Genomic DNA, 22,534 nt, shown 5'->3' on the forward strand with positions numbered 1-22,534 from the left:
TAAATAGCATCTGGCATTCAAGCCAAGTTCTGCCTTTTGGTTGAGTTTTCCAGGTTCCTATTTCTCATGTAATGACAACTTCTAAAGATCAAACAAAGGACTGTAATCACACATTTACCATTTTGAAAAAATACAGTATATCCTAAAAATATAGTAATAGCAACCTTACTTTTGCAGGACCCAGGCAGTTTTGAAATAGAGAAGGCTGTCAATTATTTGCTAATTTAATTTTCATTTTATCCTACAGCTCTATGTCATTAAAAAGGCAGGCCTTATAAATGGACCAGTGACCATATGGTAGATTTGGGTAATTCAAATTCTTTGCTAGGCTAAACATCATACTTGGTAAGAGAATGAAACATGGACACTGTGTTTGTTTAGACCTTTCAGTTTACAGCCAGTCCATTAAAGATGCAGGCAGCTACGATTAATAGTGCATCTTTCCTGTTGTGATGGAGAATTGCTGTTTTCTTGTTTGCACTTGTAGTGGATGCAAGAGTGACTGTTGGCCTGGACAATGCAGCTGTTTCTTCCCAGAAAACAATGGAGATAAGCTCCAACTCCGAGGCCAGTGGAAATAATCTTGGGAAAGAAGCCAAACCTATTCCGCCAGCTGCCAAATCTCGTTTTGCCTTTGCATTTTCACGGTCTGTACCAGGACGTACTGAAGCGCAGGCGACAAATTCATCCCTTGGATCAGCTCAACTTGATGTCAGCTCAGAGGCGGCTCAAGCAAACAAAGCATCGAGTGAAAACGGGGAGCTTTCAGTCGCAGCTGCCACAGAGAAAGCTTCTGATAAAAACCTAAGTGAAGCATCTCATAGTGAAATTGAACTCTCCGCACCAGCTAAAGAGGAGGATGTCCCTTTACCAAAGTCCAAAGAGTTAACTTTTTTGGACAGGCTCTTCAAATCGGAAAAAGGAAGACCTAAGAGCAGGCAACAGGAGCAAAATCAACAGGAGGTGACCGACAGCTGTCCAGGTGTAGGCATCCCCTCAGAAGAACCTGCAGGATTAAAAAGCACCTCGGATCATGAATCACAGGGAAAGGCAAGTATAGAAATTGGAACTGGGTGGGATAATTAATACTGCAGAAATCAGAAATAGAATTTAGAGAATTGATTTTAAAATAGCAAGGAAAGAAAAGAAAAAGTAGAGACCAATGCAAAATTATTTATTCAGGTAACAGAAAAATACCTGCCCAAGCCCAAAATGGATATGGGAGGAAAAGGGTTCCTGGCTTAGTTTTTAAAAATGTGAACAAGATCTTGGGATTGTAGTTCATGACAAACTGAATACTAACATTTGTATAATATATAGATGCAGTAAAAACAAGGGCAGTTTTAAACTATATCAAGTGAAGGGTAATTTGGAAATACCAGAAAGTAATACTTCTAAATTCTTTTTTTTTTTTTGAGTACTGAGCCTAGTTCGGCGCCTTGCAGTTTAGGGATTCAGAAAAACATTTTTTTTAAAAAAAAAAGGTTCAAAGAAGAGCAATGAGAATGATCAGAAGATGAGCAATTAAGCCTTATGAGGGGAGATTGAAGGAACTGGGATTATTCAGCCTTCAGAAAAGAAGGCCAAGGGAGTCATGATAGCATCTTTCAAATACTTGAAAGGATATCTACCTACAGGTCAAAATCTGTTCTGTATTGTCAAATAATGGAATTCTGTTTTGAGGAAATAGTTCTCAATTATAATTATAATTATTATTTTTTAAATCTTCCTGACAGTAATACAACAATGGAACCAGTTATTCACAGATATGGCCTTCTTCCCTAGAAGCACACACTGAATATATGTTTCATTTCTGACTACCTTTGTGAAAGGTTCTGAGGGGACACAAGATAATCAGATTAGTGAGGAGGTACAACACTTGAGGAAGAGACATAAATAAGACCAGCCCTGTCATTAGGCACAGTGATTAGTTCGCTCATTTTTTAAAAAGTAAAATATGGAATCCTAGCTGCTTCAGTAAGATTTAGTGAGTTACAAAGAGAGTTTTTTAAAAAGAAATATCCTAATTGTGCCCCGCTTTATATATATCAGCATAAACAATGTTGTAGAAGAAATAATTATCCTGTGAATTAAATATTCCTCATCTTACATTCATACACCATGGTAAGAAAAAATGTTAAAGCTAATGGTTTATGCTTTACATCATCGGTTAGACAAAAAACAGTGAGCCCAGCCAATAGTGGCTTGTTCAGCAAACGATGACTTGGTACAATGTAGGAACCTAGTTTATGATTTAGTAGCTTAGACCATTTTGGTAGTTCCTAGGATGAGGTGAAGATCCTGGGCTGATCCTGGACATTGCAGGAGATTCATTCCCCTGTCCTTTGTCACTAAGACTGTAACTCTCCAAACCTTATACTCATAATGCTCAATTGTAGTTTCTACATCATTGAATTATTTCCAAAATGGCTTAGCAAAATTCTAGCAATATCATCAGCTTCCTGCTCCTTGCCTCTTCTCTTCTCATAACCACTTCTTCTGACTCTTGCAACTTCATCCTTTTCCTTTCTCTCAATCTGGCTAAATTAACCTGTGACAAAAATGTCATTTGCATTCTTAAGGAACTCTCACAGACAGAGGACAAATAAGCCTACTTCAAAGTTAAGTTTTCATTAGGAGAGGATGGCATCTTAAGATGCAGTGTTTCTCAACCTTGAGAAACAACTGGAAGATGGCGGACTTCAACTCCCAGAGCAGAGCTGGCTGGGGAATTCTGGGAGTTGAAGTCCGCCCATCTTCAAGTCTGCCAAGGTTGAGAAACACTATGCTAAACATTCAAAAGCATTGAGAATCCTTGTTTCTGCAAAGCTTGGAAAATATTGCAAACTTTCATGCCTGGAAAGATTGCTGCAGAAGCAACAATAAGAAGAATGGGATCTCAAGCTTCTGTGCTGCTCTTATTTCAAAGCAGCAGGTTGTAGCATACACATCTTCAGATAGCCTGAAAATGATCTTCCAGGGGGGGAGAGGGAGAGGGAGAGGAAGAGGGAGAGGGAGAGGGAGAGGGAGAAGGAGAAGAAGAAGAAGAAGAAGAAGAAGAAGAAGAAGAAGAAGAAGAAGAAGAAGAAGAAGAAGAAGAAGAAGAAGAAGAAGAAGAAGAAGAAGAAGAAGAGGAGGAGGAGGAGGAGGAGGAGGAGGAGGAGGAGGAGGAGGAGGAGGAGGAGGAGGAGGAGGAGGAGGAGGAGGAGGGGGAGGAGGTCATCTTAATATTCTTCCCATCTGTGTTTTGTTAGGCTTTATATTCAAATGAAGAAGCCTGATGGAAAAGCCACACATCAAATAATAAGAGCTCCTTTGGCTGGGCTAATGGCAAGAAGCCCCATTTTATAGACTGCATATTTGTACAGAAAGTCAAAATATTAGATAGAATTGTAATTGTCTGGATTTTGCTCTGGGCACCGATCACTCTTTAAATAAGCCAAGGCTTATAGCTTCTGAGGAGAAAATTAATTAATTATATCAATCACATCAAAGCTTTTTTTTTCCCCCACATGCCAACAAACAAGCAGCACCACTGGAAAGAGGAAGGGAGGGAGACGTTCCCATTTTAGGGCAGACTCCCGAAGATAGACAGACATTCTGTGTTTGGTTGAAACACGGCTTTCTTTTCAAGCATCACAAAACTACATTCAGGAAGCTGCACAATTCAAACAAGGGCAGGATTCACAGCCTGGATAGAGCAGTTACTATTCAGGCCAAGGTAAATGGATTGCTTGGACTATGTAGCCCACAGCCATGTGAATGTGAACGTAGAAAGTCTTGGCAGAAAGGATCATTTTCATAAATCCCCTTGTCTATATTTTAGGAGACTAGGATTTGTACCAGGGTGTATGCAGGCGATAGGAGAGGATAAAACAGAATGGCAGCTGAGAGTGCATGATCAAAACCTTGCCCTTTCAGTGCATGCGTCAGTGTTCGTCAAAAAAAGAAAAAGGCTGGGTTTAAATTGTAAAGTTGTGGCTACCAACTTGATTTTTCTTGGAGGTTATCCTTGATTTATACTAACTTTATGATTGTAAATTGATAGAGAAACAGAGAGGGAGAGACAGACAGACAGACAGACAGACATAGACTGACTAAAACACCTACTGACTAACTCTTATAGAAGCATTTAACTCCTTGCATACTAACCTAAAAAGAAATCCTACTATATCTTCCATTTTTTTCATGAAATTAAAGGACTTTTGTTACACCATAATTCCATGCATGTAACATTTTACATATCACAAGAATCTCTGTCCACAGCCCACTTCCATCCCACTGAATTGTATGTTCCCGTTGTAATGGTATGTGACCCATTCTTTATGTGAAAGGGAAGACATGGAGAAAAGGGTCTCCATGTAGTAGAATAAGCTACACAATGTAGTTCTGAATATCTTTCTAAATAAATTCCTATTGCTTTGGTTTTATGAGGTCTCTCCCACCCAGCCAAGTATTGCATAAAGAATTGTATTGTATGAGTAAAAAATGCAAACATCGAATAATCCATAGATAATAAGATTTTTAAAAGACATTATTTTTTTTTTAAAGTGCTATTGAAAAAAGAAAATTGCAAGACATATGCACTCTATTATCAAAAAATAGCTACCACATATGACAACGCATTTATAAAGTGACTCCTAATGGGCTCTAAATGAAAAAGAATCTTGCTAAAAACTTACAAAGACAAATTTCAATACTATACTGTGCATACTTCAACAAGCATTAACATGAATTACAGAGGGTTTGAAAGCCAAACGCTTTATACAGAAGACCGTGGGATAACATCCATGTTTTTAAGAACAGCCATGGGCTCACATTTCACACTGAGGGAGTACAATTACATTTTTTTCTATTTTAAGGATATTGCTTCCTAATTGCTTCCAAATTTCCAAAATATAATCCAGGAATTCTAAGTAATATTTGCCATTATGAGCCTTAGTGGCGCAGTGGTAAGAATGCAGTACTGCAGGCTAACTCTGCTGACAGCGTGGAGTTTGATCCTGATGGGGGCTCAAGGTTGACTCCACCTTCCATCCTTCTGAGATGATAAAATAGAATAGAATAGCAGAGTTGGAAGGGGCCTTGGAGGACTTTTAATCCAACCCCCCGCTTAGGCAGGAAAACCTACACCACTTCAGATAAATGGTTATCACAACTTCTGCAGGCAAGTTGTTCCACTGATTAATTGTTCTGTCAGGAAATTTCTCCTTAGTTCTAAGTTGCTTCTCTCCTTGATTATTTTCCACCCATTGCTTCTTTTCCTGCCCTCAGGTGCTTTGGAGAATAGCTTGACTCCCTCTCCTTTGTGGCAACCCCTGAGATATTGGAACACTGCTATCATGTCTCCCCTAGTCCTTCTTTTCATTAAATTAGACATACCCAAACCGTTTTTCATATGTTTTAGCCTCCAGTCCCCTAATCATCTTTGTTGCTCTTCTCTGCACTCTTTCTAGAGTCTCCACATCTTTTTTTACATCGTGGTGACCCTAAATAGATTGTTAGGATCAATATGCTGATGTTGTAAACCATTCAGAGAGTGCCGTAAAGCATCATGGGGCAGTATATAAGTCTCAATGTTATTGCTATTGCTAATTTATGAAGCAGATTGCACTATAACCAGTGAAGTTGTTTAACATTACTTGATTCCCAGATCTTTTTTAACAATTTCATTGCCCTCAAAAAACAGGCCAGTAGCAGCTGGCTTGCTCATAGTCAGTTAGTGAAAATTGACAGCAGTAATAAAACCAGCTGCACTGATTGGCCTGTGTTTTTTTTTTTTTTACAGCAAGCAAAATCTGCTTTCAGAAGGCACAGTGATGTCACTGTGCAAGCATCACTCTGCAGTGAAGTCATGATGCAAGCATGCAAAAGAAAAGGGGGCGGGGCTTATCAAGCCTTGCTGGGGACATTCCTGCCACAGTATGTGATGTAGGCCCTTGATATGTTTGCTTTTGTGGACCCCTCCTCTATAAACATAATAGCAATAGCAATAGCACTTAGACCAGTAGTGGGATTCACGTACCTTTGCTACTGGTTCACAAATGTGAGCGCACATGCCTGCGCATACACAGAGCGTCTGTTATGACATCCGGGCGGGTGGGTGGAGCCTCCCGCCACCGCCACTACCGGTTTGCCCGAATTGGATAGAAACCCACCACTGACTTAGACTTATATACCACTTCGTAGTGCTTTACTGTGCTCTCTAAGCAGTTTACAGAGTCAGCATATTTCCCCCAACAATCTGGGTCCTCATTTTACTGACCTTAGAAGGATGGAAGGCTGAGTCCACCTTGAGCCTGGTGAGATTCGAACTGCCAAATTGCAGTTCGAATCTCAGAATTGCAGAAGTAGCCTGCAGTACTGCACTCTAACCACTGTGCCACCACGGCTCTAGAATTTATATATATATATATACAGTATAATTGTCAATATTTTGTTCATATGTTCACAGTCAAATAAGGAATAGTACATAATTCATGTATCATTTTGAACAATTGGCTGTTGACAATGACGATGTCTGTTGTCTATCACCAAAGTGACAAAATGTTGTCATTTGCACTATGCCCATAGATTACAAATAAGACCATCCATTCGATGTTCAAATGTTGCGTATTTCTTGCCTCAGTTTTAATTAAAAGGCATAAAGAGAAGTAAACATTTGTTAAAAGGCATGGGGGGAAAATAACTTTTTCATTTTTATCCATTCCCAAAATTTTTTTTAAATAAAACATTTTGGTGAACTCTGGACCACTCCATTCCCTAGCTTGACCTGAGGACATTTCGGTCTACTCCTTTCACCTTCTGTCTACCTGAGGCACGTCAAGCAAGGACTTGGCCTCATTCTACCTTCCTGTGAAATTAGGTTGGAAGTTTACCAGGGGAAATTTTACGGTTCTTTTATAGTACTGTAGCTTTTTTAAGAAGGGCTTTTGATTGTTAGAAATGTGAACTTGGATTGATTGAGGGATTGCCTTCTTGTTGTTGTTTTTCTATTCTTTCTCACAGTTGTGTCTTTTTAACTTCAGTTTTTCCTTCGCTTAATGAACATTATTTTAGCAATTAGTTGTACTGTTATGGTGAGAGCCACTTTGGGGTAGTGGTTAAGGCATCAGGCTATAAACAGGTCAGCTGGGTGACCCTGAACCAGTCACTCTTTCTAAGTCCTAGGAATCAATGGCAAACCATTTCTGAAAAACCTTCCCAAGAATACAGATAGTCCTTGACTTATGACCACAACTGTGCCCCAAATTTCTGTTGTTAAGAATAATTTTGTTAAGTGAATTTTGCCCCATTTTATGGTATTTCTTGCCACAGTTGTTAAGTGAATCACCACAGTTGTTCAGTTAGTAACACAGTTGTTCGGTGCCCATTAACTTTGCTTGTCAGAAGGTCATAAAAGATGATCACATGACCCTGGGATACTGCAACTGTCATAAATAATGCCAGATGCCAAGTGTCTGAATGTTGATCATGTGACTGTGAGATACTGCAGCCATCATAAGTCTGGAAAACGGTCATAAGTGTGGAAAATGGAAGTATGCAGTGGAGTACCCCAAGGCTTTGTTTTAGGCCCAGTACTCTTCAACATCTTCATCAATGACTTGGACGAGGGAATAGATGGGGAACTCATCAAATTTGCAGATGACACCAAGCTGGCAGGAATAGCCAACACTCCAGAAGATAGGCTCAAGATACAGAAGGATCTTGACAGACTTGAACATTGGGTGCTATCTAACAAAATGAAATTCAACAGTGAAAAAAGTAAGGTTCTACATTTAGGCAAGAAAAACAAAATGCACAGGTACAATATATGTGGTACCTTGCTCAATAGTAGTAACTGTGAGAGGGATCTTGGAGTCCTAGGGGACAACCATTTAGATATGAGCCAGCGGTGTGCAGCAGCTGCCAAAAGAGCCAACACAGTTCTGGGCTGCGTAAACAGGGGGATAGAATCAAGATCACGTGAAGTGTTAATACCACTTTATAATGCCTTGCTAAGGCCACACTTGGAATATTGCATTCAGTTTTGGTCGCCACGATATAAAAAAGATGTTGAGACTCTAGAAAGAGTGCAGAGAAGAGCAACAAAGATGATTAGGGGACTGGAGGCTAAAACATAGGAAGAACGGTTGCAGGAACAGGGTATGTCTAGTTTAATAAAAAGAAGGGCTAGCGGACACATGATAGCAGTACCAATATCTCAGGGGTTGCCACAAAGAAGAGAGAGTCAAACTACTTCAAAGCACCTGAGGGCAGGACAAGAAGCAATGGGTGGAAACTAATCAAGGAGAGAAGCAACTTAGAACTAAGGAGAAATTTCCTGACAGTTATAACAATTATTCTGTGGAACAACTTGCCTGCAGACATTGCAAATGCTCCAACACTGGAAATTTTTAAGACGATGTTGGATAACCATTTGTCTGAAGTGGTATAGGGTTTCCTGCCTGGGCAGAGGGTTGGACTAGAAGACCTCCAAGGTCTCTTCCAACTCTGTTATTCTATTCTATTCTAAGTCAACTTTTTCAGTGCCATTGTAACTTTGAATGGTCATTAAACAAATAATTGTAAGTTGAAGACTATTTGTACTGCAGGGATAAAGGTAAAGGTAAAGGTAAAGATTCCGCCGCACATCCGTGCTAGTTGTTTCCAGCTCTAGGGGTGGAGCTCATCTCCATTTCAAAGCCGAAGAGCCAGCACTGTCCAAAGATGTCTCCGTGGTCATGTGGCTAGCATGACTAAACACCAAATGTGCACGGAACACTGTTACTTTCCCATCAAAAGCGGTCCTATTTTTTTTTTCTTGCATTTTTTACGTGCTTTTACGAACTGCTAGGTTGGCAGAAGCTGGGACAAGTAATGGGAACTCACCCCGTTACGCGGCACTAGGGATTCAAACCGCTGAACTGCCAACCTTCTGATCGACAAGCTCAGCATCTTAGCCACTTGAGTCACTGCGTCACCACTGCAGGGATATGTCAGGGCAATCTCTGAGAATTGGACATGATTAAATGGAAGAGAAAAAACATACTTTCACTGTATTTTTAAGATATTATTTCTGCATGTTGTAATTCTTCTCCTTTACTAGTTTTCTTGATTATTTTTACCCAAAGAAAGTGGGATATGCATTTGTTGAAACCTAAACAGCCTAGGGCCTGTCCATCTAAAGAATGTGGTCTGGATCTATCCAGTTTTTTAAACTTTTAGAAACTTTTCTACAGTAAATTAGCACAGCAGAAAAACAACCTGTGTAATTCTGTGTTTTTTCTCTCTTTCTCCGTCTATGTGTATGCATGTGTATGACAGAGAGTGTTATAACTAGACAATGATGCTGCTTTCATCATTTGTAAAATGTTGGCAAGTATGAAATTAATTAGGAATTGTTGAGCTTGTATGCAACAAAAGAGAAGAGAGTAGGTGGGCAGAGAGCAGCTGTCAAAACTGAACTTTTGTGAGTGGCCGTTTCTGAATGTATTTTACTTTGTTCATCTGTACAAAGTAGAAGAAAACATGTTTATTTGCTTCAAACATCAGTATCTCTGGCATTGTTGAAAAGCAAGGTGGAATAAATGAGAAAGATGGGGTAGACATACACACACAAGTATTCAAACATGCATACACGGACCACTCATACTCTTTTTAACATATAGTTACTGTGCTACATTCAATTTCCTGAGAGAGGAAGATTACTATACAATACAGAAAAATACACTGACTAATTAGAAACTTCATACTCTAATTATCTTTCTGTGAACCTGTACTCAAGTTGGGGTCTTGAATACAGTTGAGCAATTTTGGTGTGTGAAGCTATGCTTTCATTGATATTGCCTAAAATGGCACTTGCTGTAGGAGAAGGGATGGCAGAGCCCGGGGGTGGAGTTAAAAGAAGGAATGGCCCAGAATCAGTGGTGGGATTCAGCCAGTTCGCACCACTTCGGGAGAACCGGTTGTTAACTTTCTGAGCAGTTTGGCAAACTGGTTGTTGGAAGAAATCATTAGGGCAGAGAACCGGTTGTTAAATTATTTGAATCCCACCACTGCCTAGAATCCTTATGTAGCCACAAACATGACCTTGAGTGCTGTTGACCCTTATCTAACCAGGTGTTGAGAAGATTCCTGTGCAGTGGCTTGTAGCAAGAAATCTGCTTAATTGCACTTTACATGTAGATCTGTCTTTCATGCATGACACTTGCCTTGTTTTCAGCCATGTCATATAACTGGCTCATATTCAGCCTGGGTAGAGCTGCAGTTCCAAGATCTTTTCACATGTCCTATTTCAAACCCAGTATCCTCTCCGCTGAGCCAGACTGGTGTAGTGGTTAAAGGCACCAGACTAGAAATTGGGGAGACCATGAGTTCTGATCAGTGGTGAAATTCAATTTTTTTTATTACCGGTTCTGTGGGTGTGATGTGGCTTGGTGGGCATGGCTTGGTGGGTATGGCAGGGGAAGGATACTGCAAAATCTCCATTCCCACCCCACTCCTGGGGGAAGTATATTGCAAAATCTCCATTCCCACCTCACTCTGGGGCCAGCCAGAGATGGAATTTGCCGGTTCTCTGAACTACTCAAAATTTCCACTACCGGTTCTCCAGAACTTGTCAGAACCTGCTGGATTTCACCCCTGGTTCTGATCCCACCATAGACACAAATGCAGCTGAGCCAGCCACTCTCTCTCAGCCTTAGGAAAGAGGTAAGGGAAAACCAATTCTGAAATCTTGTCAAGAAAACTACAAGAATTAGTCCAGGCAGTTGCCAAAAGTCAATACTGACTTGAAGGCATGAAAAGAAAAACCTCTCTTCTATATTCTATTTATTTTATTTTCTCTATTCTGGTATTATTTTCAGTCCATTTTTGACCTATCAGAATTGTTTTGAATTTATTTTTGCTCCTTAGTCTCTTAGTTATCCCAGAGACTATCATTGATCTTCACTGTATAAGGCACTTTTATGGTTTTTTACTATTTAGTTCACACTCAAAGGTTTGAACAATATTTTTTTTTTCAAAATTCCTTACAGCTGCAGAAATTATTATTATTTAAATGTACACAATCACCAAGAGAACATTTCCATGCTGCATTAGTGTTACAGTTCTAGCTAGGCTTAAGCAAATGCTAAGCAAATCAAATTTTATAAACTGAGCTTTCCAAAACCCTCTGTGTGGTACTATATAATCCTCACAATTCAGTGTTCAGAACTGCAATCATGTGACGTTTAGTATTTAATATTCAGTTGCTTGGAATGAGAATCCGTGTTTAGTCATATGCAACCCTGTTTCTTACATTTGTTGTTCTCTGTGATTCAGAACAATGTCCCTCCAACCAACGGCAAATGTGCATATTTTCGACATTGACTACATAAACGGCCAATTGTTCTGGATATGTAGGCTGAAGAAATATGGATGGAATTATGACTCTCTTTTGTAGAGCAACATGATACGAGTGACAAACAGATTACTTTTACAAATCTGTTTGGCATTCAATAAGTTGGGATCTGAAAGAAACATGCTTTCTTTTGATGCAGGATTTAGTAGATGAACGCAACCAAACCAGTCTGCAACAGGATATAGCAGTTTCCAATTGCTTGGCCTCTGAGGATCTTGCCCAAGAAGAGAGAAAAACAGAGGACACTAATACAGCAACTAAGACAGATAATAACATCATGAGCTTCTTCAAAACACTGGTAAGATGCTGTCATTTTGATTTTCCCTACGTAACTGAGATGAATTGTTACACAAATTTGCTATCAACCTTTTCCTTCCTTCCTTCCTTCCTTCCTTCCTTCCTTCCTTCCTTCCTTCCTTCCTTCCTTCCTTGAAAATTTAAAAGGGGCAATGACAGCAGCAGAAAAGTGACTGTCACAAAGATTGAATGTGAAATCATGTATGGCAGATGAGAAGGGAGTGTGGCTGGCTGTACTTGCTAGACAATGTGAAAAGCAAGATTTCTGTTTTAGAAGAAGTAATGAACTTGTAGAACGATTTTCCCTAGACTGGTACCCAACAGTTATATGGGACTGGGATTTCCTAGCTTTCAGGAAAGGTCATCTCAATCAGAAATCTTTGGATTTACAGTATAAAACTCAGGAAGGCTATTATAGAAGAACGTAAATTAAGTGAGTTTGAAAGATTGTGGTTTTTATTCATTAATTTGGAGGATCAAGTCAAAATTATCAGACATATTCTGATGGGGGTTTAAGGGTTTTTACATTGTGGAATGTTTATGTTGTAAGCCACCCAGACCTAGACTGTGTTAATTGGGCCATTTAATAAATGTATGTTAAATAAATAAATTTATTTATTTCTCAAGAGCAGGATTTTTAATTAAGCACAATGAGAAATTGCAGTATCTACGTGAGAATAAAAAAAATCAGTACTAAGACTTTTGTTCAAAAATAATGTGCATTAAGTTCAATCTGTACAGAACTTCTAAACAGCATAAAGACTGAGATTAATTAAGATTAGATAAAATAACATTAAGATTAATGTTAAAAATCACATGAATTCAGACAAGCTGCTTTTGGGGAGGGGTGTTCTCTTTTGCTGTTCCCTCAAAGTAGTTTGAGGACAGAATACAAGAAAATAAAATAACTGCTGGAAGGAATCAAAATTTGATCAAGACTGGTAATATTTTTTTCCAAAAGTGGTTAGCCAGATGATAATAGCTGGGATTACATATCCTGCTAAATATGGCTGCTAAGTATTAATGTGGGTTCTTTGTTTTCTCTCTTTCACCAAAAGCAGGACAATAGTTAACAAAATGTGTTTAACTGCATTGATGTGGTGGAATGTAGTCTGGAATCCCAAGAGGGAGGGGTTACTTCCAAGAGGTCAAAGAGGCAGCACAGCTTGGAGAGTTTGGTAGGCAGGAAGAGAGTTAAGGCGGCCACTCCCTAGCAGTTCACAGAGTATATCCATTTTGTACATATTTTAGGTGATAGAGGTGAATAACAATAAAGAAACTACTCAGAAATAACTCCATATGTCTTCTTGGATTTTGGGCCTTACAAATGACTTGTGAAACCAAAAAACATGAATGAATCTATTCCTCACAAACAGCAGTTGTTCTGCCATCTAGTGTTGATGACTTTTTGTGGGTGGGTGGGGGAACCTTCCAATTTATATAGAATAGAATTCTTTATTGGCCAAGTGTGATTGGACACACAAGGAATTTGTCTTTGGTTTATATGCTGTTAGTGTACATAAGGAGAATAAAATACATTCAAGAATAAAAAGATACAAAACTTAGTGATAGTCAAGGTTACTAATAAGCTATCATATCGTACTAGGAAACAAATAAAAACAATATAAATTGAAAGATACGAGCAACATGGTTATAGTAATAAGTGGGAAGAGATAGATACTGGTAAGGAAAAGAATAATAATAGTAATACAGTCTTAGTAAATTATTTGACAGTGTTGTGGGAATTAGTTGTTAAACAAAGTGAAAAAACTGTCCTTGTGTCTAGTTCTTCTGGTGTACAGTGCCCTATAGCATCTTTATATAATATAATATATATAAATATATAAAATATAAATAAAATTATATTTATATATTATATTATAATATATTTCATTATATTATATTTCTTTTCTGATTTAGTGTTTGTTCAATTTGATTATTTGAGGGGAAAATGTAACTTTACATTTGCTTCACATATCGTTGGAAACTTCTTCATTTTAATCTGTATCTCAGTATTTTAAAACAATGTCCTCCTAATTCCCTTTTGCTCTTCAATCAAAGACCATCACAAAATTTAGAATGGTTTTTAAAACTGCCCATTTGAAGAATGATTTTTCTCTTGAAAGGTTTCACCAAGCAAAGCTGATTCCAAGTGTGAAACGGAGGATAAGGTGAGTGTCTTTGCAAATTCAACATTTGAGGGTTTTCTTGGGGGCGAGAAGTGTTACCTACTTCGGTATTCCAGGACTGATTCATACACACATCTCATCCTAAATGGGGAAGCACTGCGTCTGATATGAAGTTGGGTGATTTTAAAGTTTATGTGTGATTTAATTTGCATTATTTTTACTTATTTCATTTCATTTATTGGATCTACTCTTATGATGTTCAGAACTGCATATACAGTATGATCCTCATTTATTTTACCTTCAGAATTGCCTTATTATTCTTGGAAGCCAAGCTGGACAAGTGGAGGCTGCTCATTTGAGGAAAGCTATTGTAAATTATGTCAGACAAGGATCTGAGTTCAATTCTCATTAAGCATGATGCTCACGATGACTAGCTTCACTCATCTGTTTTGTTTTGGTTTCCATTGTTGTAAGAACAGAGTGTGGTTTATTTCTATACCTAGAGAGGTTTTTGGTAAGGCTACGGCCTCATCTACTAAAACTCTTGTGCCTTTTTGATTGTCTGTAACCTCCAATTTGGGAAACCTCACAGGGCAACAATTTTTAATCAAAGAAGCTCCAAATATAGAAATTTAATAAAATAAATAAATTTTAATAATAAAATAAAAAGGGACTTATTAACAGTATGTGACCTAAATCCAAAACCTATGAGCCTTATGGGATTGAAACTTGGCAAAGTTGTGGCCACTTCAGTGTTATCATACCACCACATTGCTGTGGTCAACTATGTCACGTGATTGTCATTTCCGACATTCCCTGCCAGCTTCCTATAAGGAAAGTCAATGGGGAAGATGGCAGGAAGTCAGGAATCACTCCCACTGCTTTTTGGCCAATGGTCATTCTGTTTTTTCTACTTAAATAAGGAAATATCTCTGAAACAATGACCTAACAGGTCACAAGTTGCTAGTTCAATACCAGATTGTGTATGACGATGGTGATTCTACAGATATATCTGGCATCAACCATTAGAACTTTGAGGCTAAGGATACAGCAGGATGGGACAATCAGTTTGAAAGTCAAACTTGCCCCCAAATTGGAGGCCTCCTTTCTAAATCCATTATCTCAGCCTTTGCTGTATCTCTCTCTCTCTCTCTCTCTCTCTCTTTCTCTCTCTCTCTTTTTTTTTTTTTTTTTGTCTTTTAATGACCCCATAATCCCTTGCATCAGGGTGGAGTCGGGGCAAATGAATGGAGCTGAGTGTTTACTGGCCAAATGCCCTTCCTGTTGCCAATGCAGAGTTCACAGCAGATAGATTCTCATTGTGCCCAGAGGGAGAAATATCTGCCTCTACCTAGAATCGAACTCACAGCCTCCTGATTGAGAGGCGAGAGCTCCACCTCTAGGCCACCACACCACTCCCTTTCCTATAACTCAATGTTGTCATAAAAATAAAATGGAGGAACAGGATTGTGTGTAGGTTGTGAGTTTCTGGGGAAAATATGGTTTCATTTATTTATTTTATTTATTTATTTTATTTTATTAAATTTCTATACCACCCTTCTCCCGAAGGACTCAGGGCAGTGAACAGCCACAAGATAAAACACATAAATACAAAAATTTAAAATAGATTAAAAACGAATTAAATAATTTGGCTGAATTTAAAATACCCCATAATTTAAAAACAAATTAAAATTTACATTTAAAAGGGGAGAAGATTTAGGCCAGGCCAGCTTGATGAAATAAAAAAGTCTTAAGCGCGCGACGGAAGGTGCGCAGATCCGGGATCCTCCATATCTCCGGGGGGAGCTCGTTCCAGATCGTATATTTAACACTATATTGAACTGATATGCCACCCAGATCTCAACAAATCTGACTTCTTGGTTTCTATTCTGTGGGAAATTCACAGCTGATCTTTTTCATAATATTCTGACAAACCTATGTACTTATAAGAGTAAAGGCAAAAAGTGTATAACATATATTCAGCAGTGTTATAAATTTGGGGTGAATACAGTCTCATTGAAAACCCCAATGAAGAAAATCTTCAAACCTTATTATAAGGTCTATGAGAGGCCAGGCTCAAGTCAAATATTTGAAGCCATAATCAAAAATACCCTGTCTCTTTCTTAAGAAATTCTCAAAGATGATCTTATGCTCTATATTAGCAGCATTGTATGCATTTAGGCAATTTTTCAAATAACCTGCTCTCTATTTCACTGTTAGGACCAACACCGTGAATGGTTTATAAGACCTCCATAGTTAAGTAAAATTGTCCTTGCCTGGGTTTTGGTTGATTTTTGTTGCAATATAGTCTCATTAGAGAATGCCAGATATCGATAAAATTCATTATACCATAAAAGGTATAACGAGAGCATGGTGCCCCATTAGTTTATTATATATATCCTCAGAAACTACCCACAAATTATCTAAGGCTAACCTTTATACTGTCGTGTGCCAAAAGTGGCGGGAACGTGGTGAGGTCGCGTACGTGCGTGCCACCACCCATAATTCAATGTGCCCTGCCCCTGGTGCATGTGCGCGTGATCCCCTCACACTCCCCCCACTTTTGGCACACGATGGCACGGTGGGCCCAGAAGGCCTGTTTTTCGCCCTGCCCAGGCTCCAGAGGCTTTCTTGGAGCCTGGGGAGGGTGAAAACAGCCTTCCCCACCCCCACCCCGGTGGCCCTCTGGAGGCCAGGAACAGCCCATTTCCTGACTTCCAGTGGGCCCAGAAGGCCCGAAAATCAGCTAGCCAGCGCACACATGCGCGCTGGAGCTGAGCTAGGGCAACACTCGTGTGCCCACAGATATGGCCCTGCGTGCCACCTGTGGCACGTGTGCCATAGGTTCGCCATCATGGATCTAAGGTGTGCCCTGGAGTTCAGTGGTAGATATGTGTGGATTTCTTGCTAGATAAATATATGCTCAAATAATATATTGTTGCAAATACAGGTAGACCTCGACTTACAACAGTTCATTTAGTGACTCTTACAATGGCATTGAAAAAAGTGACTTATGACTGTTTTTTGCACTTACGACCTTTGTAGTATCCCCATGATCATTGATCATGTGATCAAAATTCAGATTTTCGCAACTGACTCATGACCATTGCTGTGTCCCAAAGTCATGTTTTGCAACCGTTTGACACACAAAATCAATGGGGAAGCCAGCTTCACTTAACTGTGTTACTACTTATCAACTGTGGTGATTCACTTAGCGACTGGGGCAAGAAAGGTCCTACAATGAGGCAAAATTCACTTAGCAAAGTTCTCACCTAAACAATAGAAAGGTTGGGCTCAATTGTGGTTGTAAGCCGAGGGTTACCCATAATTGAAAAAAAAATGCACTGTTATAGAGTACCTAACAAAATGTAGAATTCTCTTGAGTGAAGTGAGATTTGTGGATATGAGTATTGAGTTTCATAAAGACACTGTGCATAAACGATTGCTGATGCCTGTTATGGGCAAAAGGAAAATAGAACATGCAATGAAACTTCAACTTTGATTGATGTCACACAAAGGGATCTCAAACAGGCCATGGTGGGCAGCTTGCTGAGAAGACGGCGACTGACTCCCTTGTCAAAAGCACCAAGAAAAAGAAGCCAGACAGCCCCCGATTAGGACATAGTACATTTAGCAAACTGTTTAGACATAAGGTTGGTATGGGAGAGTAACACGGAGATCTGGAACCCTGAATAACAACAGATAACTTTTAAATCTTCTTACCCTGAATGCACGCATGCAGCAACTAAAGTGACTGAAAAGCAAAGCTTGAGTTGGACATTGTTTAGAATTGTTGCTGGCTTTGGCAAAGATATAATTTGGCAGCAGGGAAGTATCATGATAATTCTGAATGTTTATCTCTCCATTAATATCTGTGAATTCAGGGTTCAGCAGAAGGAACTGAACCCACTGACTGCATTCATTCATTGCTATTTTCTGTGGCTTGTTATTGAGTCTTTCTCACTAACAAAACCTGTGTCACCCTAACCAGAACTTAGAGCAATTCCATACTGCCATTACTTTCACTCCACAAAGCAATTTGAAGCTGAACTGTGTGACTGCCTTTCCTTCTCTTTGAAATGTTGAAAACAAAGCATGAAATTCAGTGCCCTGCCCCCAGCCTACTGTCAATCATGCAATAACTACCCCCTTTTCACCCGTCATCACAGAAGAGGCAGGCAGGCAGGCAGGCAGGCAGGCAGGAAGGAAGGAAGACTCAAGTACCTTTGTTTTTCATTCTTGTTAGTCCTGGATTGAAGAAAAGGAAACTGACTGAATTCCTTCCATATGAAAAATCCGATAGGCCCAGTTAATTCAAGCTCCATACAAAAGAAGCTACACTGATCATAGAAGAAGAGCTGATTTTAGGAAATTTTAACATAACTTGCCCTAAACTGGCAACATTTAATATGTTGTAAGAACAACTCCTTGAATTCCAGCATCATCATGGCACCAATAATTATTTATTTATTTGTTTTGTCAAGCATGTGTTAGATAACAGATATAAGTATAGACATAATTATGAATACATGAGATGGATACAAATAAAAGGGAATATTAAGACAAGGATGGTAGACACGTTGGTGTGGTTATGCACGCCCCTTACAGACCTCTTAGGAATATGGTGAGGTTGGCAGTAGACAGTCTAAGGGTAAAGTTTTGGGGGTTTGGGGAAGAAACCACAGAGTCAGATAGTGTATTCCAGGCATTGACCCTCTGTTGCTGAAGTTATATTTTCTGGAATCGAGGAATACCAGGAAGGCCGCTTTATAAGATGAAAACATGAAGGATTGCCTTGACATAGATTCTTTTTTCCTGGGAAATGAAATGAGTTTTCCATGCTCAGCACTGCTGAGTTTGACTGGACTCAAAAGCAAGCACAGTTGGAGCTAATTGGTCCTTGGATGGGACACCATTACAAAACCCAAGACAACATGCACATGTAAAGACATGTTCTTGGGGTCCCACCCCAGGTTTTGGATGGTTGCCAAGAGGAGTTGCAAAAACAACAAACTCCTATTAGCTTCACAAGACAGTGTCCATATAGTTACCACGAGGCCATCTCTACCCAATGGTGTAGAGTACCTGAATTGATGCATTCTCTTCATCAAAGATACTGCATAACCCAAAAACTAATGCATACAGATTTGCTTCAGATACCCTCACCTCCTCCTAAGATTTTTTTCCCCCAGGATTACATCATAAAACTAATTTGAACCTGAAAGCAGTGGCATTGCCTAATATCGGATACTAATATTGATATAAGTGTTTCCTTTTGATTGCTGATATGGTGAAATCATTGTAAGTTCAGATCATGCAGATTCAGAAGAACATCAGAACAAAGACTCAACTGGCCGAGCATAATATCCCATTCAATGTCTCCTGCTGGTAATGAGAGTCATATTGTCTCTGCAATTGGAGACATTTAACCATCAGGATGGCAAGACACTGATTGCTGTATTGTTCACAAATTCCTCCCTTTTGAAGCCTTCCCATTTGACATTTATCATTCCTCTTTGTGATAGCAAATTGCAAAGTTTAATTGTCTTAGCCTATCCCAATTAAACCCATCTGGATATCAGCTACCAAAATTCTCAGCAATAGCCTGGCTAAACTGGAATTCTGGAGATGAATTCAGTCAGATCTGAAGAAGCTTCTTGGATGAGAAGCAAAATGTCTTCAAAGAAAACCAAGAAATTCCAGTTGCCTCTTGAAAAAAAGCACCTTTGGGACAACCATGACTTGGATAACTGAGAATCTCCATAGACAGTTCTGGGGATTGAAGGACATACCTATCTGCAGGCCATCCAGACTGGGAAAGGATTCATTATATGAAGTCCTTCCATTTTTCTGACTTGTCTTTCCAATCTTGCGGGTGCATAAGATTACCGAAGAAAAATTCCTTAGGAACTTTCTCCACCCTTCATTCCAAGATGGTTTAGCTACATTGTGTTTTCAGTTTTATACTCCAGTTCGTCCCCTGTGACATTTTAGGACACACAGCTCAACATTTTAGAAGGTCAGAGAAATGCTGAAAATATACCCAGCAAACTCTTTTTTATAATGGCTTCACCATGTCAAACCCTGTGCAGTGCCTGGATCCCCCCCACACATCCTTAAATATCATTACAGCCAATTCTATTCTTAGAGAATGAAAATGCCCACATGATTTCTCTTTGTGTTTGTGTTTTTTACATTGTTTTAGGCAAAAAAAGATGTTCCACAAACAGCAAATACCAAGGTGAGTAACAACACAGACAACTCTGAGTTTTCCATTTGCGTACAGTATTTCTATAGTTTTTGATCGCCCATATTGATGACTACATTATTTTCATCACCTGCCTCATGTAATCCTCTAATGGATAAAGATGAATGTGTGAGGGTGCTGGAATAAAAGATGCCAGTGTGCCATGTTTTTCTGAGGTTCTTTTGTCTTCTACTGTAGCCAAATGTGTTTTTCCATTGATGGTCTTTGAACATCATCTTCTCCGGAACAATTTTTTGATTTATTTTGTTTCTAGCCAACCGAACAGCCTGTCCCCGTTGTCCCTGTTACAAAACCGGAAACAAACGTGCCTCCAGCTCAGGAAATTCCAGCAGTGAAGCCAATTGTCATACCTCCAGAAGCTCCAGTACAACAACCAGCCCCAGCAGTTGTGGTTGTCACCAATGAAGCTCCCAAGGAGATAACCAAGGAAAGATCTTCTTCTACTCCCACACCTCTAAGTAAATTCTTTTGGAAAAAGGTATGTTTGGATCAGGGGTGAAATCTAAAATTTGTTACTACCGGTTCTGTGGGCGTGGCTTGGTGGGGGGGGTAATGTGACTGGGTGGGCATGGCCAACTTTTTTTTTTTAACTTTTAAAAGCATTTTAAAAATGCTTTTAAAAGACTCTGACAATCAGGCAACTCAGTTGGGATCGCCAGAGGCGATCTTCGGCCGAAGAGGTTGTAGAAAAAATGCTTTTAAAAGCCTCTGATGATCCTAGCTGAGCCGCATGATCATCAGAGGCTTTTTTTTTACTTTTAAAAGTATTTTTTCAGCTGAAGAGGTTGTAGAAAAAATGCTTTTAAAAGTAAAAAAACCAGCCTCTGATGATCGTACGGCTCAGCTGGGCATGGGCGGGGGGAGGTGCAGGGATTTTTGCTACTGGTTCTCCAAACCACCCACCACCATCGCTACTGGATCGGGCGATCCGGTCCAAACCGGGAGCATTTCATCCCTGGTTTGGATTCTAGAGTCACTCACTTGGAAGTTACAAATATTATTGGTAGTGCATTTATTTGCAACCATAGGTTTTTGGCAAAACTCATATAAAATTACTATATCAATTCAATTCAAACCCCCTAAAATTAACAGTACTGTTAACGTCTACATCCGTATCTTCCTCGTGGCCACTGGAAACAACACAACTCATTTTGTTCATCTACCTTAGTCAGCAGGAAATAGATTCTCTCTTCTATGCTGAACTGATTTAGTTGAGTTAACAAAGGCAGAATCAATCTAGCTTTGGAATCCTGATATAATGTAATAAGGATCAGAGATCTTCCACCTATAAATGATCACAAATATATAAACTGTATGCAATTGGTAATCCCTTATACAGAATATTTCAGCCAAATAGGCTGTTGGCATTGTCTGAAAACAAAGTTCTGTGATAGAGTTTGTAAATAAGATGATATAAGAACAATTAAATTGATTAGTAGTTTTGTTGTTGTTTTATTCCTATTTAATTTGTCAATTGATGTTTGGTTAGTTTCCATGAGTTGCTGGGAATATTTTTTACGACTACGTTTTTATTTAAACAAAGATGCCTTTTCAAGAAAGGTAATTAATGCTTCTTATGCAATTCCAGCCAGGAAGCCATCACGTTTCCAGAAGTTACCTAAGCAGGCTGCTCATGTATTATTCCCACTGTGGTTCAGTGTGAAGGCAGTGTGAGGAAATCCTGGGTTTGACATAAATTCAGTGTAGCTTAGAGGAATCACTCAATCAGAACAGAGCTGGAAGGGATCTTGTGGTCTTCTAGTCCAGACCCCTACTCAAGCAGGAGATCCTATCAGAAATGAAGCCACAGAGATCTTTGAAAACAGTCCTGGTCATCTCCTTGCATGTTTGATGGAAAAGTGAGAACATGCAATCAACAGCCACATCTAAGAATAAAGTCTAGCAATCATGCTTTTGCTAGCCTAGACATGTCTGTAGAATGGATACACTATGACTGCCTAGGTCAGGGGTGTCAAACTCAAGGCCCATGGGCCAGGATCCGGCTCGTGTGGTGCTTAAATGTGCCCCACGGAGCTGGCCTGGAAATAGCAAAGGACCAGCCCGCGGTGCCTCTGGCAGCCAAAACGGGGTGCAGGGGGGCCACGTGTGGCCCTCCCATGCCCCATTTTTGGCCTGGATGGCCTCCTATAGCACTTTGCCAGCCAAAACAGGGTGCACCCCTGCCCCCTTTTGGCCAGCAGAGTGCTTCAGGAGGCTGTCCAGGCCAAAAATGGGACACAGGAGGGCTGAGTGTAGCCCCCCCCAATGCCCCATTTTGGCCGGCAGAGTGCTGCAGGAGGCATCTGTCCCATCTCTCCCCCTCCCCACCCCCAGGCAGCCCACGGGGGAGAACTACAACGCTGATCTGGCCCTCAAAGAAATCCAGTTTGACACTACTGACCTAGGTGATTTCTGGAATTGTGATGACTATTTGCATAAAAAGATGGAGCAAAAAAA

The 22,534-nt window shown here is 39.7% G+C and overlaps 1 protein-coding gene across 4 annotated transcripts in view; it reads left to right on the top strand.

Moving 5' to 3' along the window:
* BCAS1 (brain enriched myelin associated protein 1) overlaps positions 1–22,534 on the top strand; it is a 57,118-nt gene that overhangs the window by 23,067 nt on the left and 11,517 nt on the right. For 2 of the 4 annotated variants that reach the window (XM_034433031.3, XM_087889090.1), the window contains exons 4-7: positions 488–1,050; positions 11,523–11,681; positions 13,807–13,851; positions 20,331–20,555. In XM_034433031.3, the coding sequence (XP_034288922.2) occupies positions 488–1,050; positions 11,523–11,681; positions 13,807–13,851; positions 20,331–20,555 (992 nt within the window). Of the gene's footprint in view, positions 1–487; positions 1,051–11,522; positions 11,682–13,806; positions 13,852–17,327; positions 17,463–20,014; positions 20,051–20,330; positions 20,556–22,534 lie in introns of all 4 variants that reach the window. The other 2 variants (XM_034433029.3, XM_034433030.3) reach the window with 2 other exon arrangements.

This window comes from Pantherophis guttatus, chromosome 3 (genome assembly GCF_059756535.1).
Source record: "Pantherophis guttatus breed Tessera chromosome 3, ASM5975653v1, whole genome shotgun sequence".
Taxonomy (NCBI): Eukaryota; Metazoa; Chordata; class Lepidosauria; order Squamata; family Colubridae; genus Pantherophis; species Pantherophis guttatus.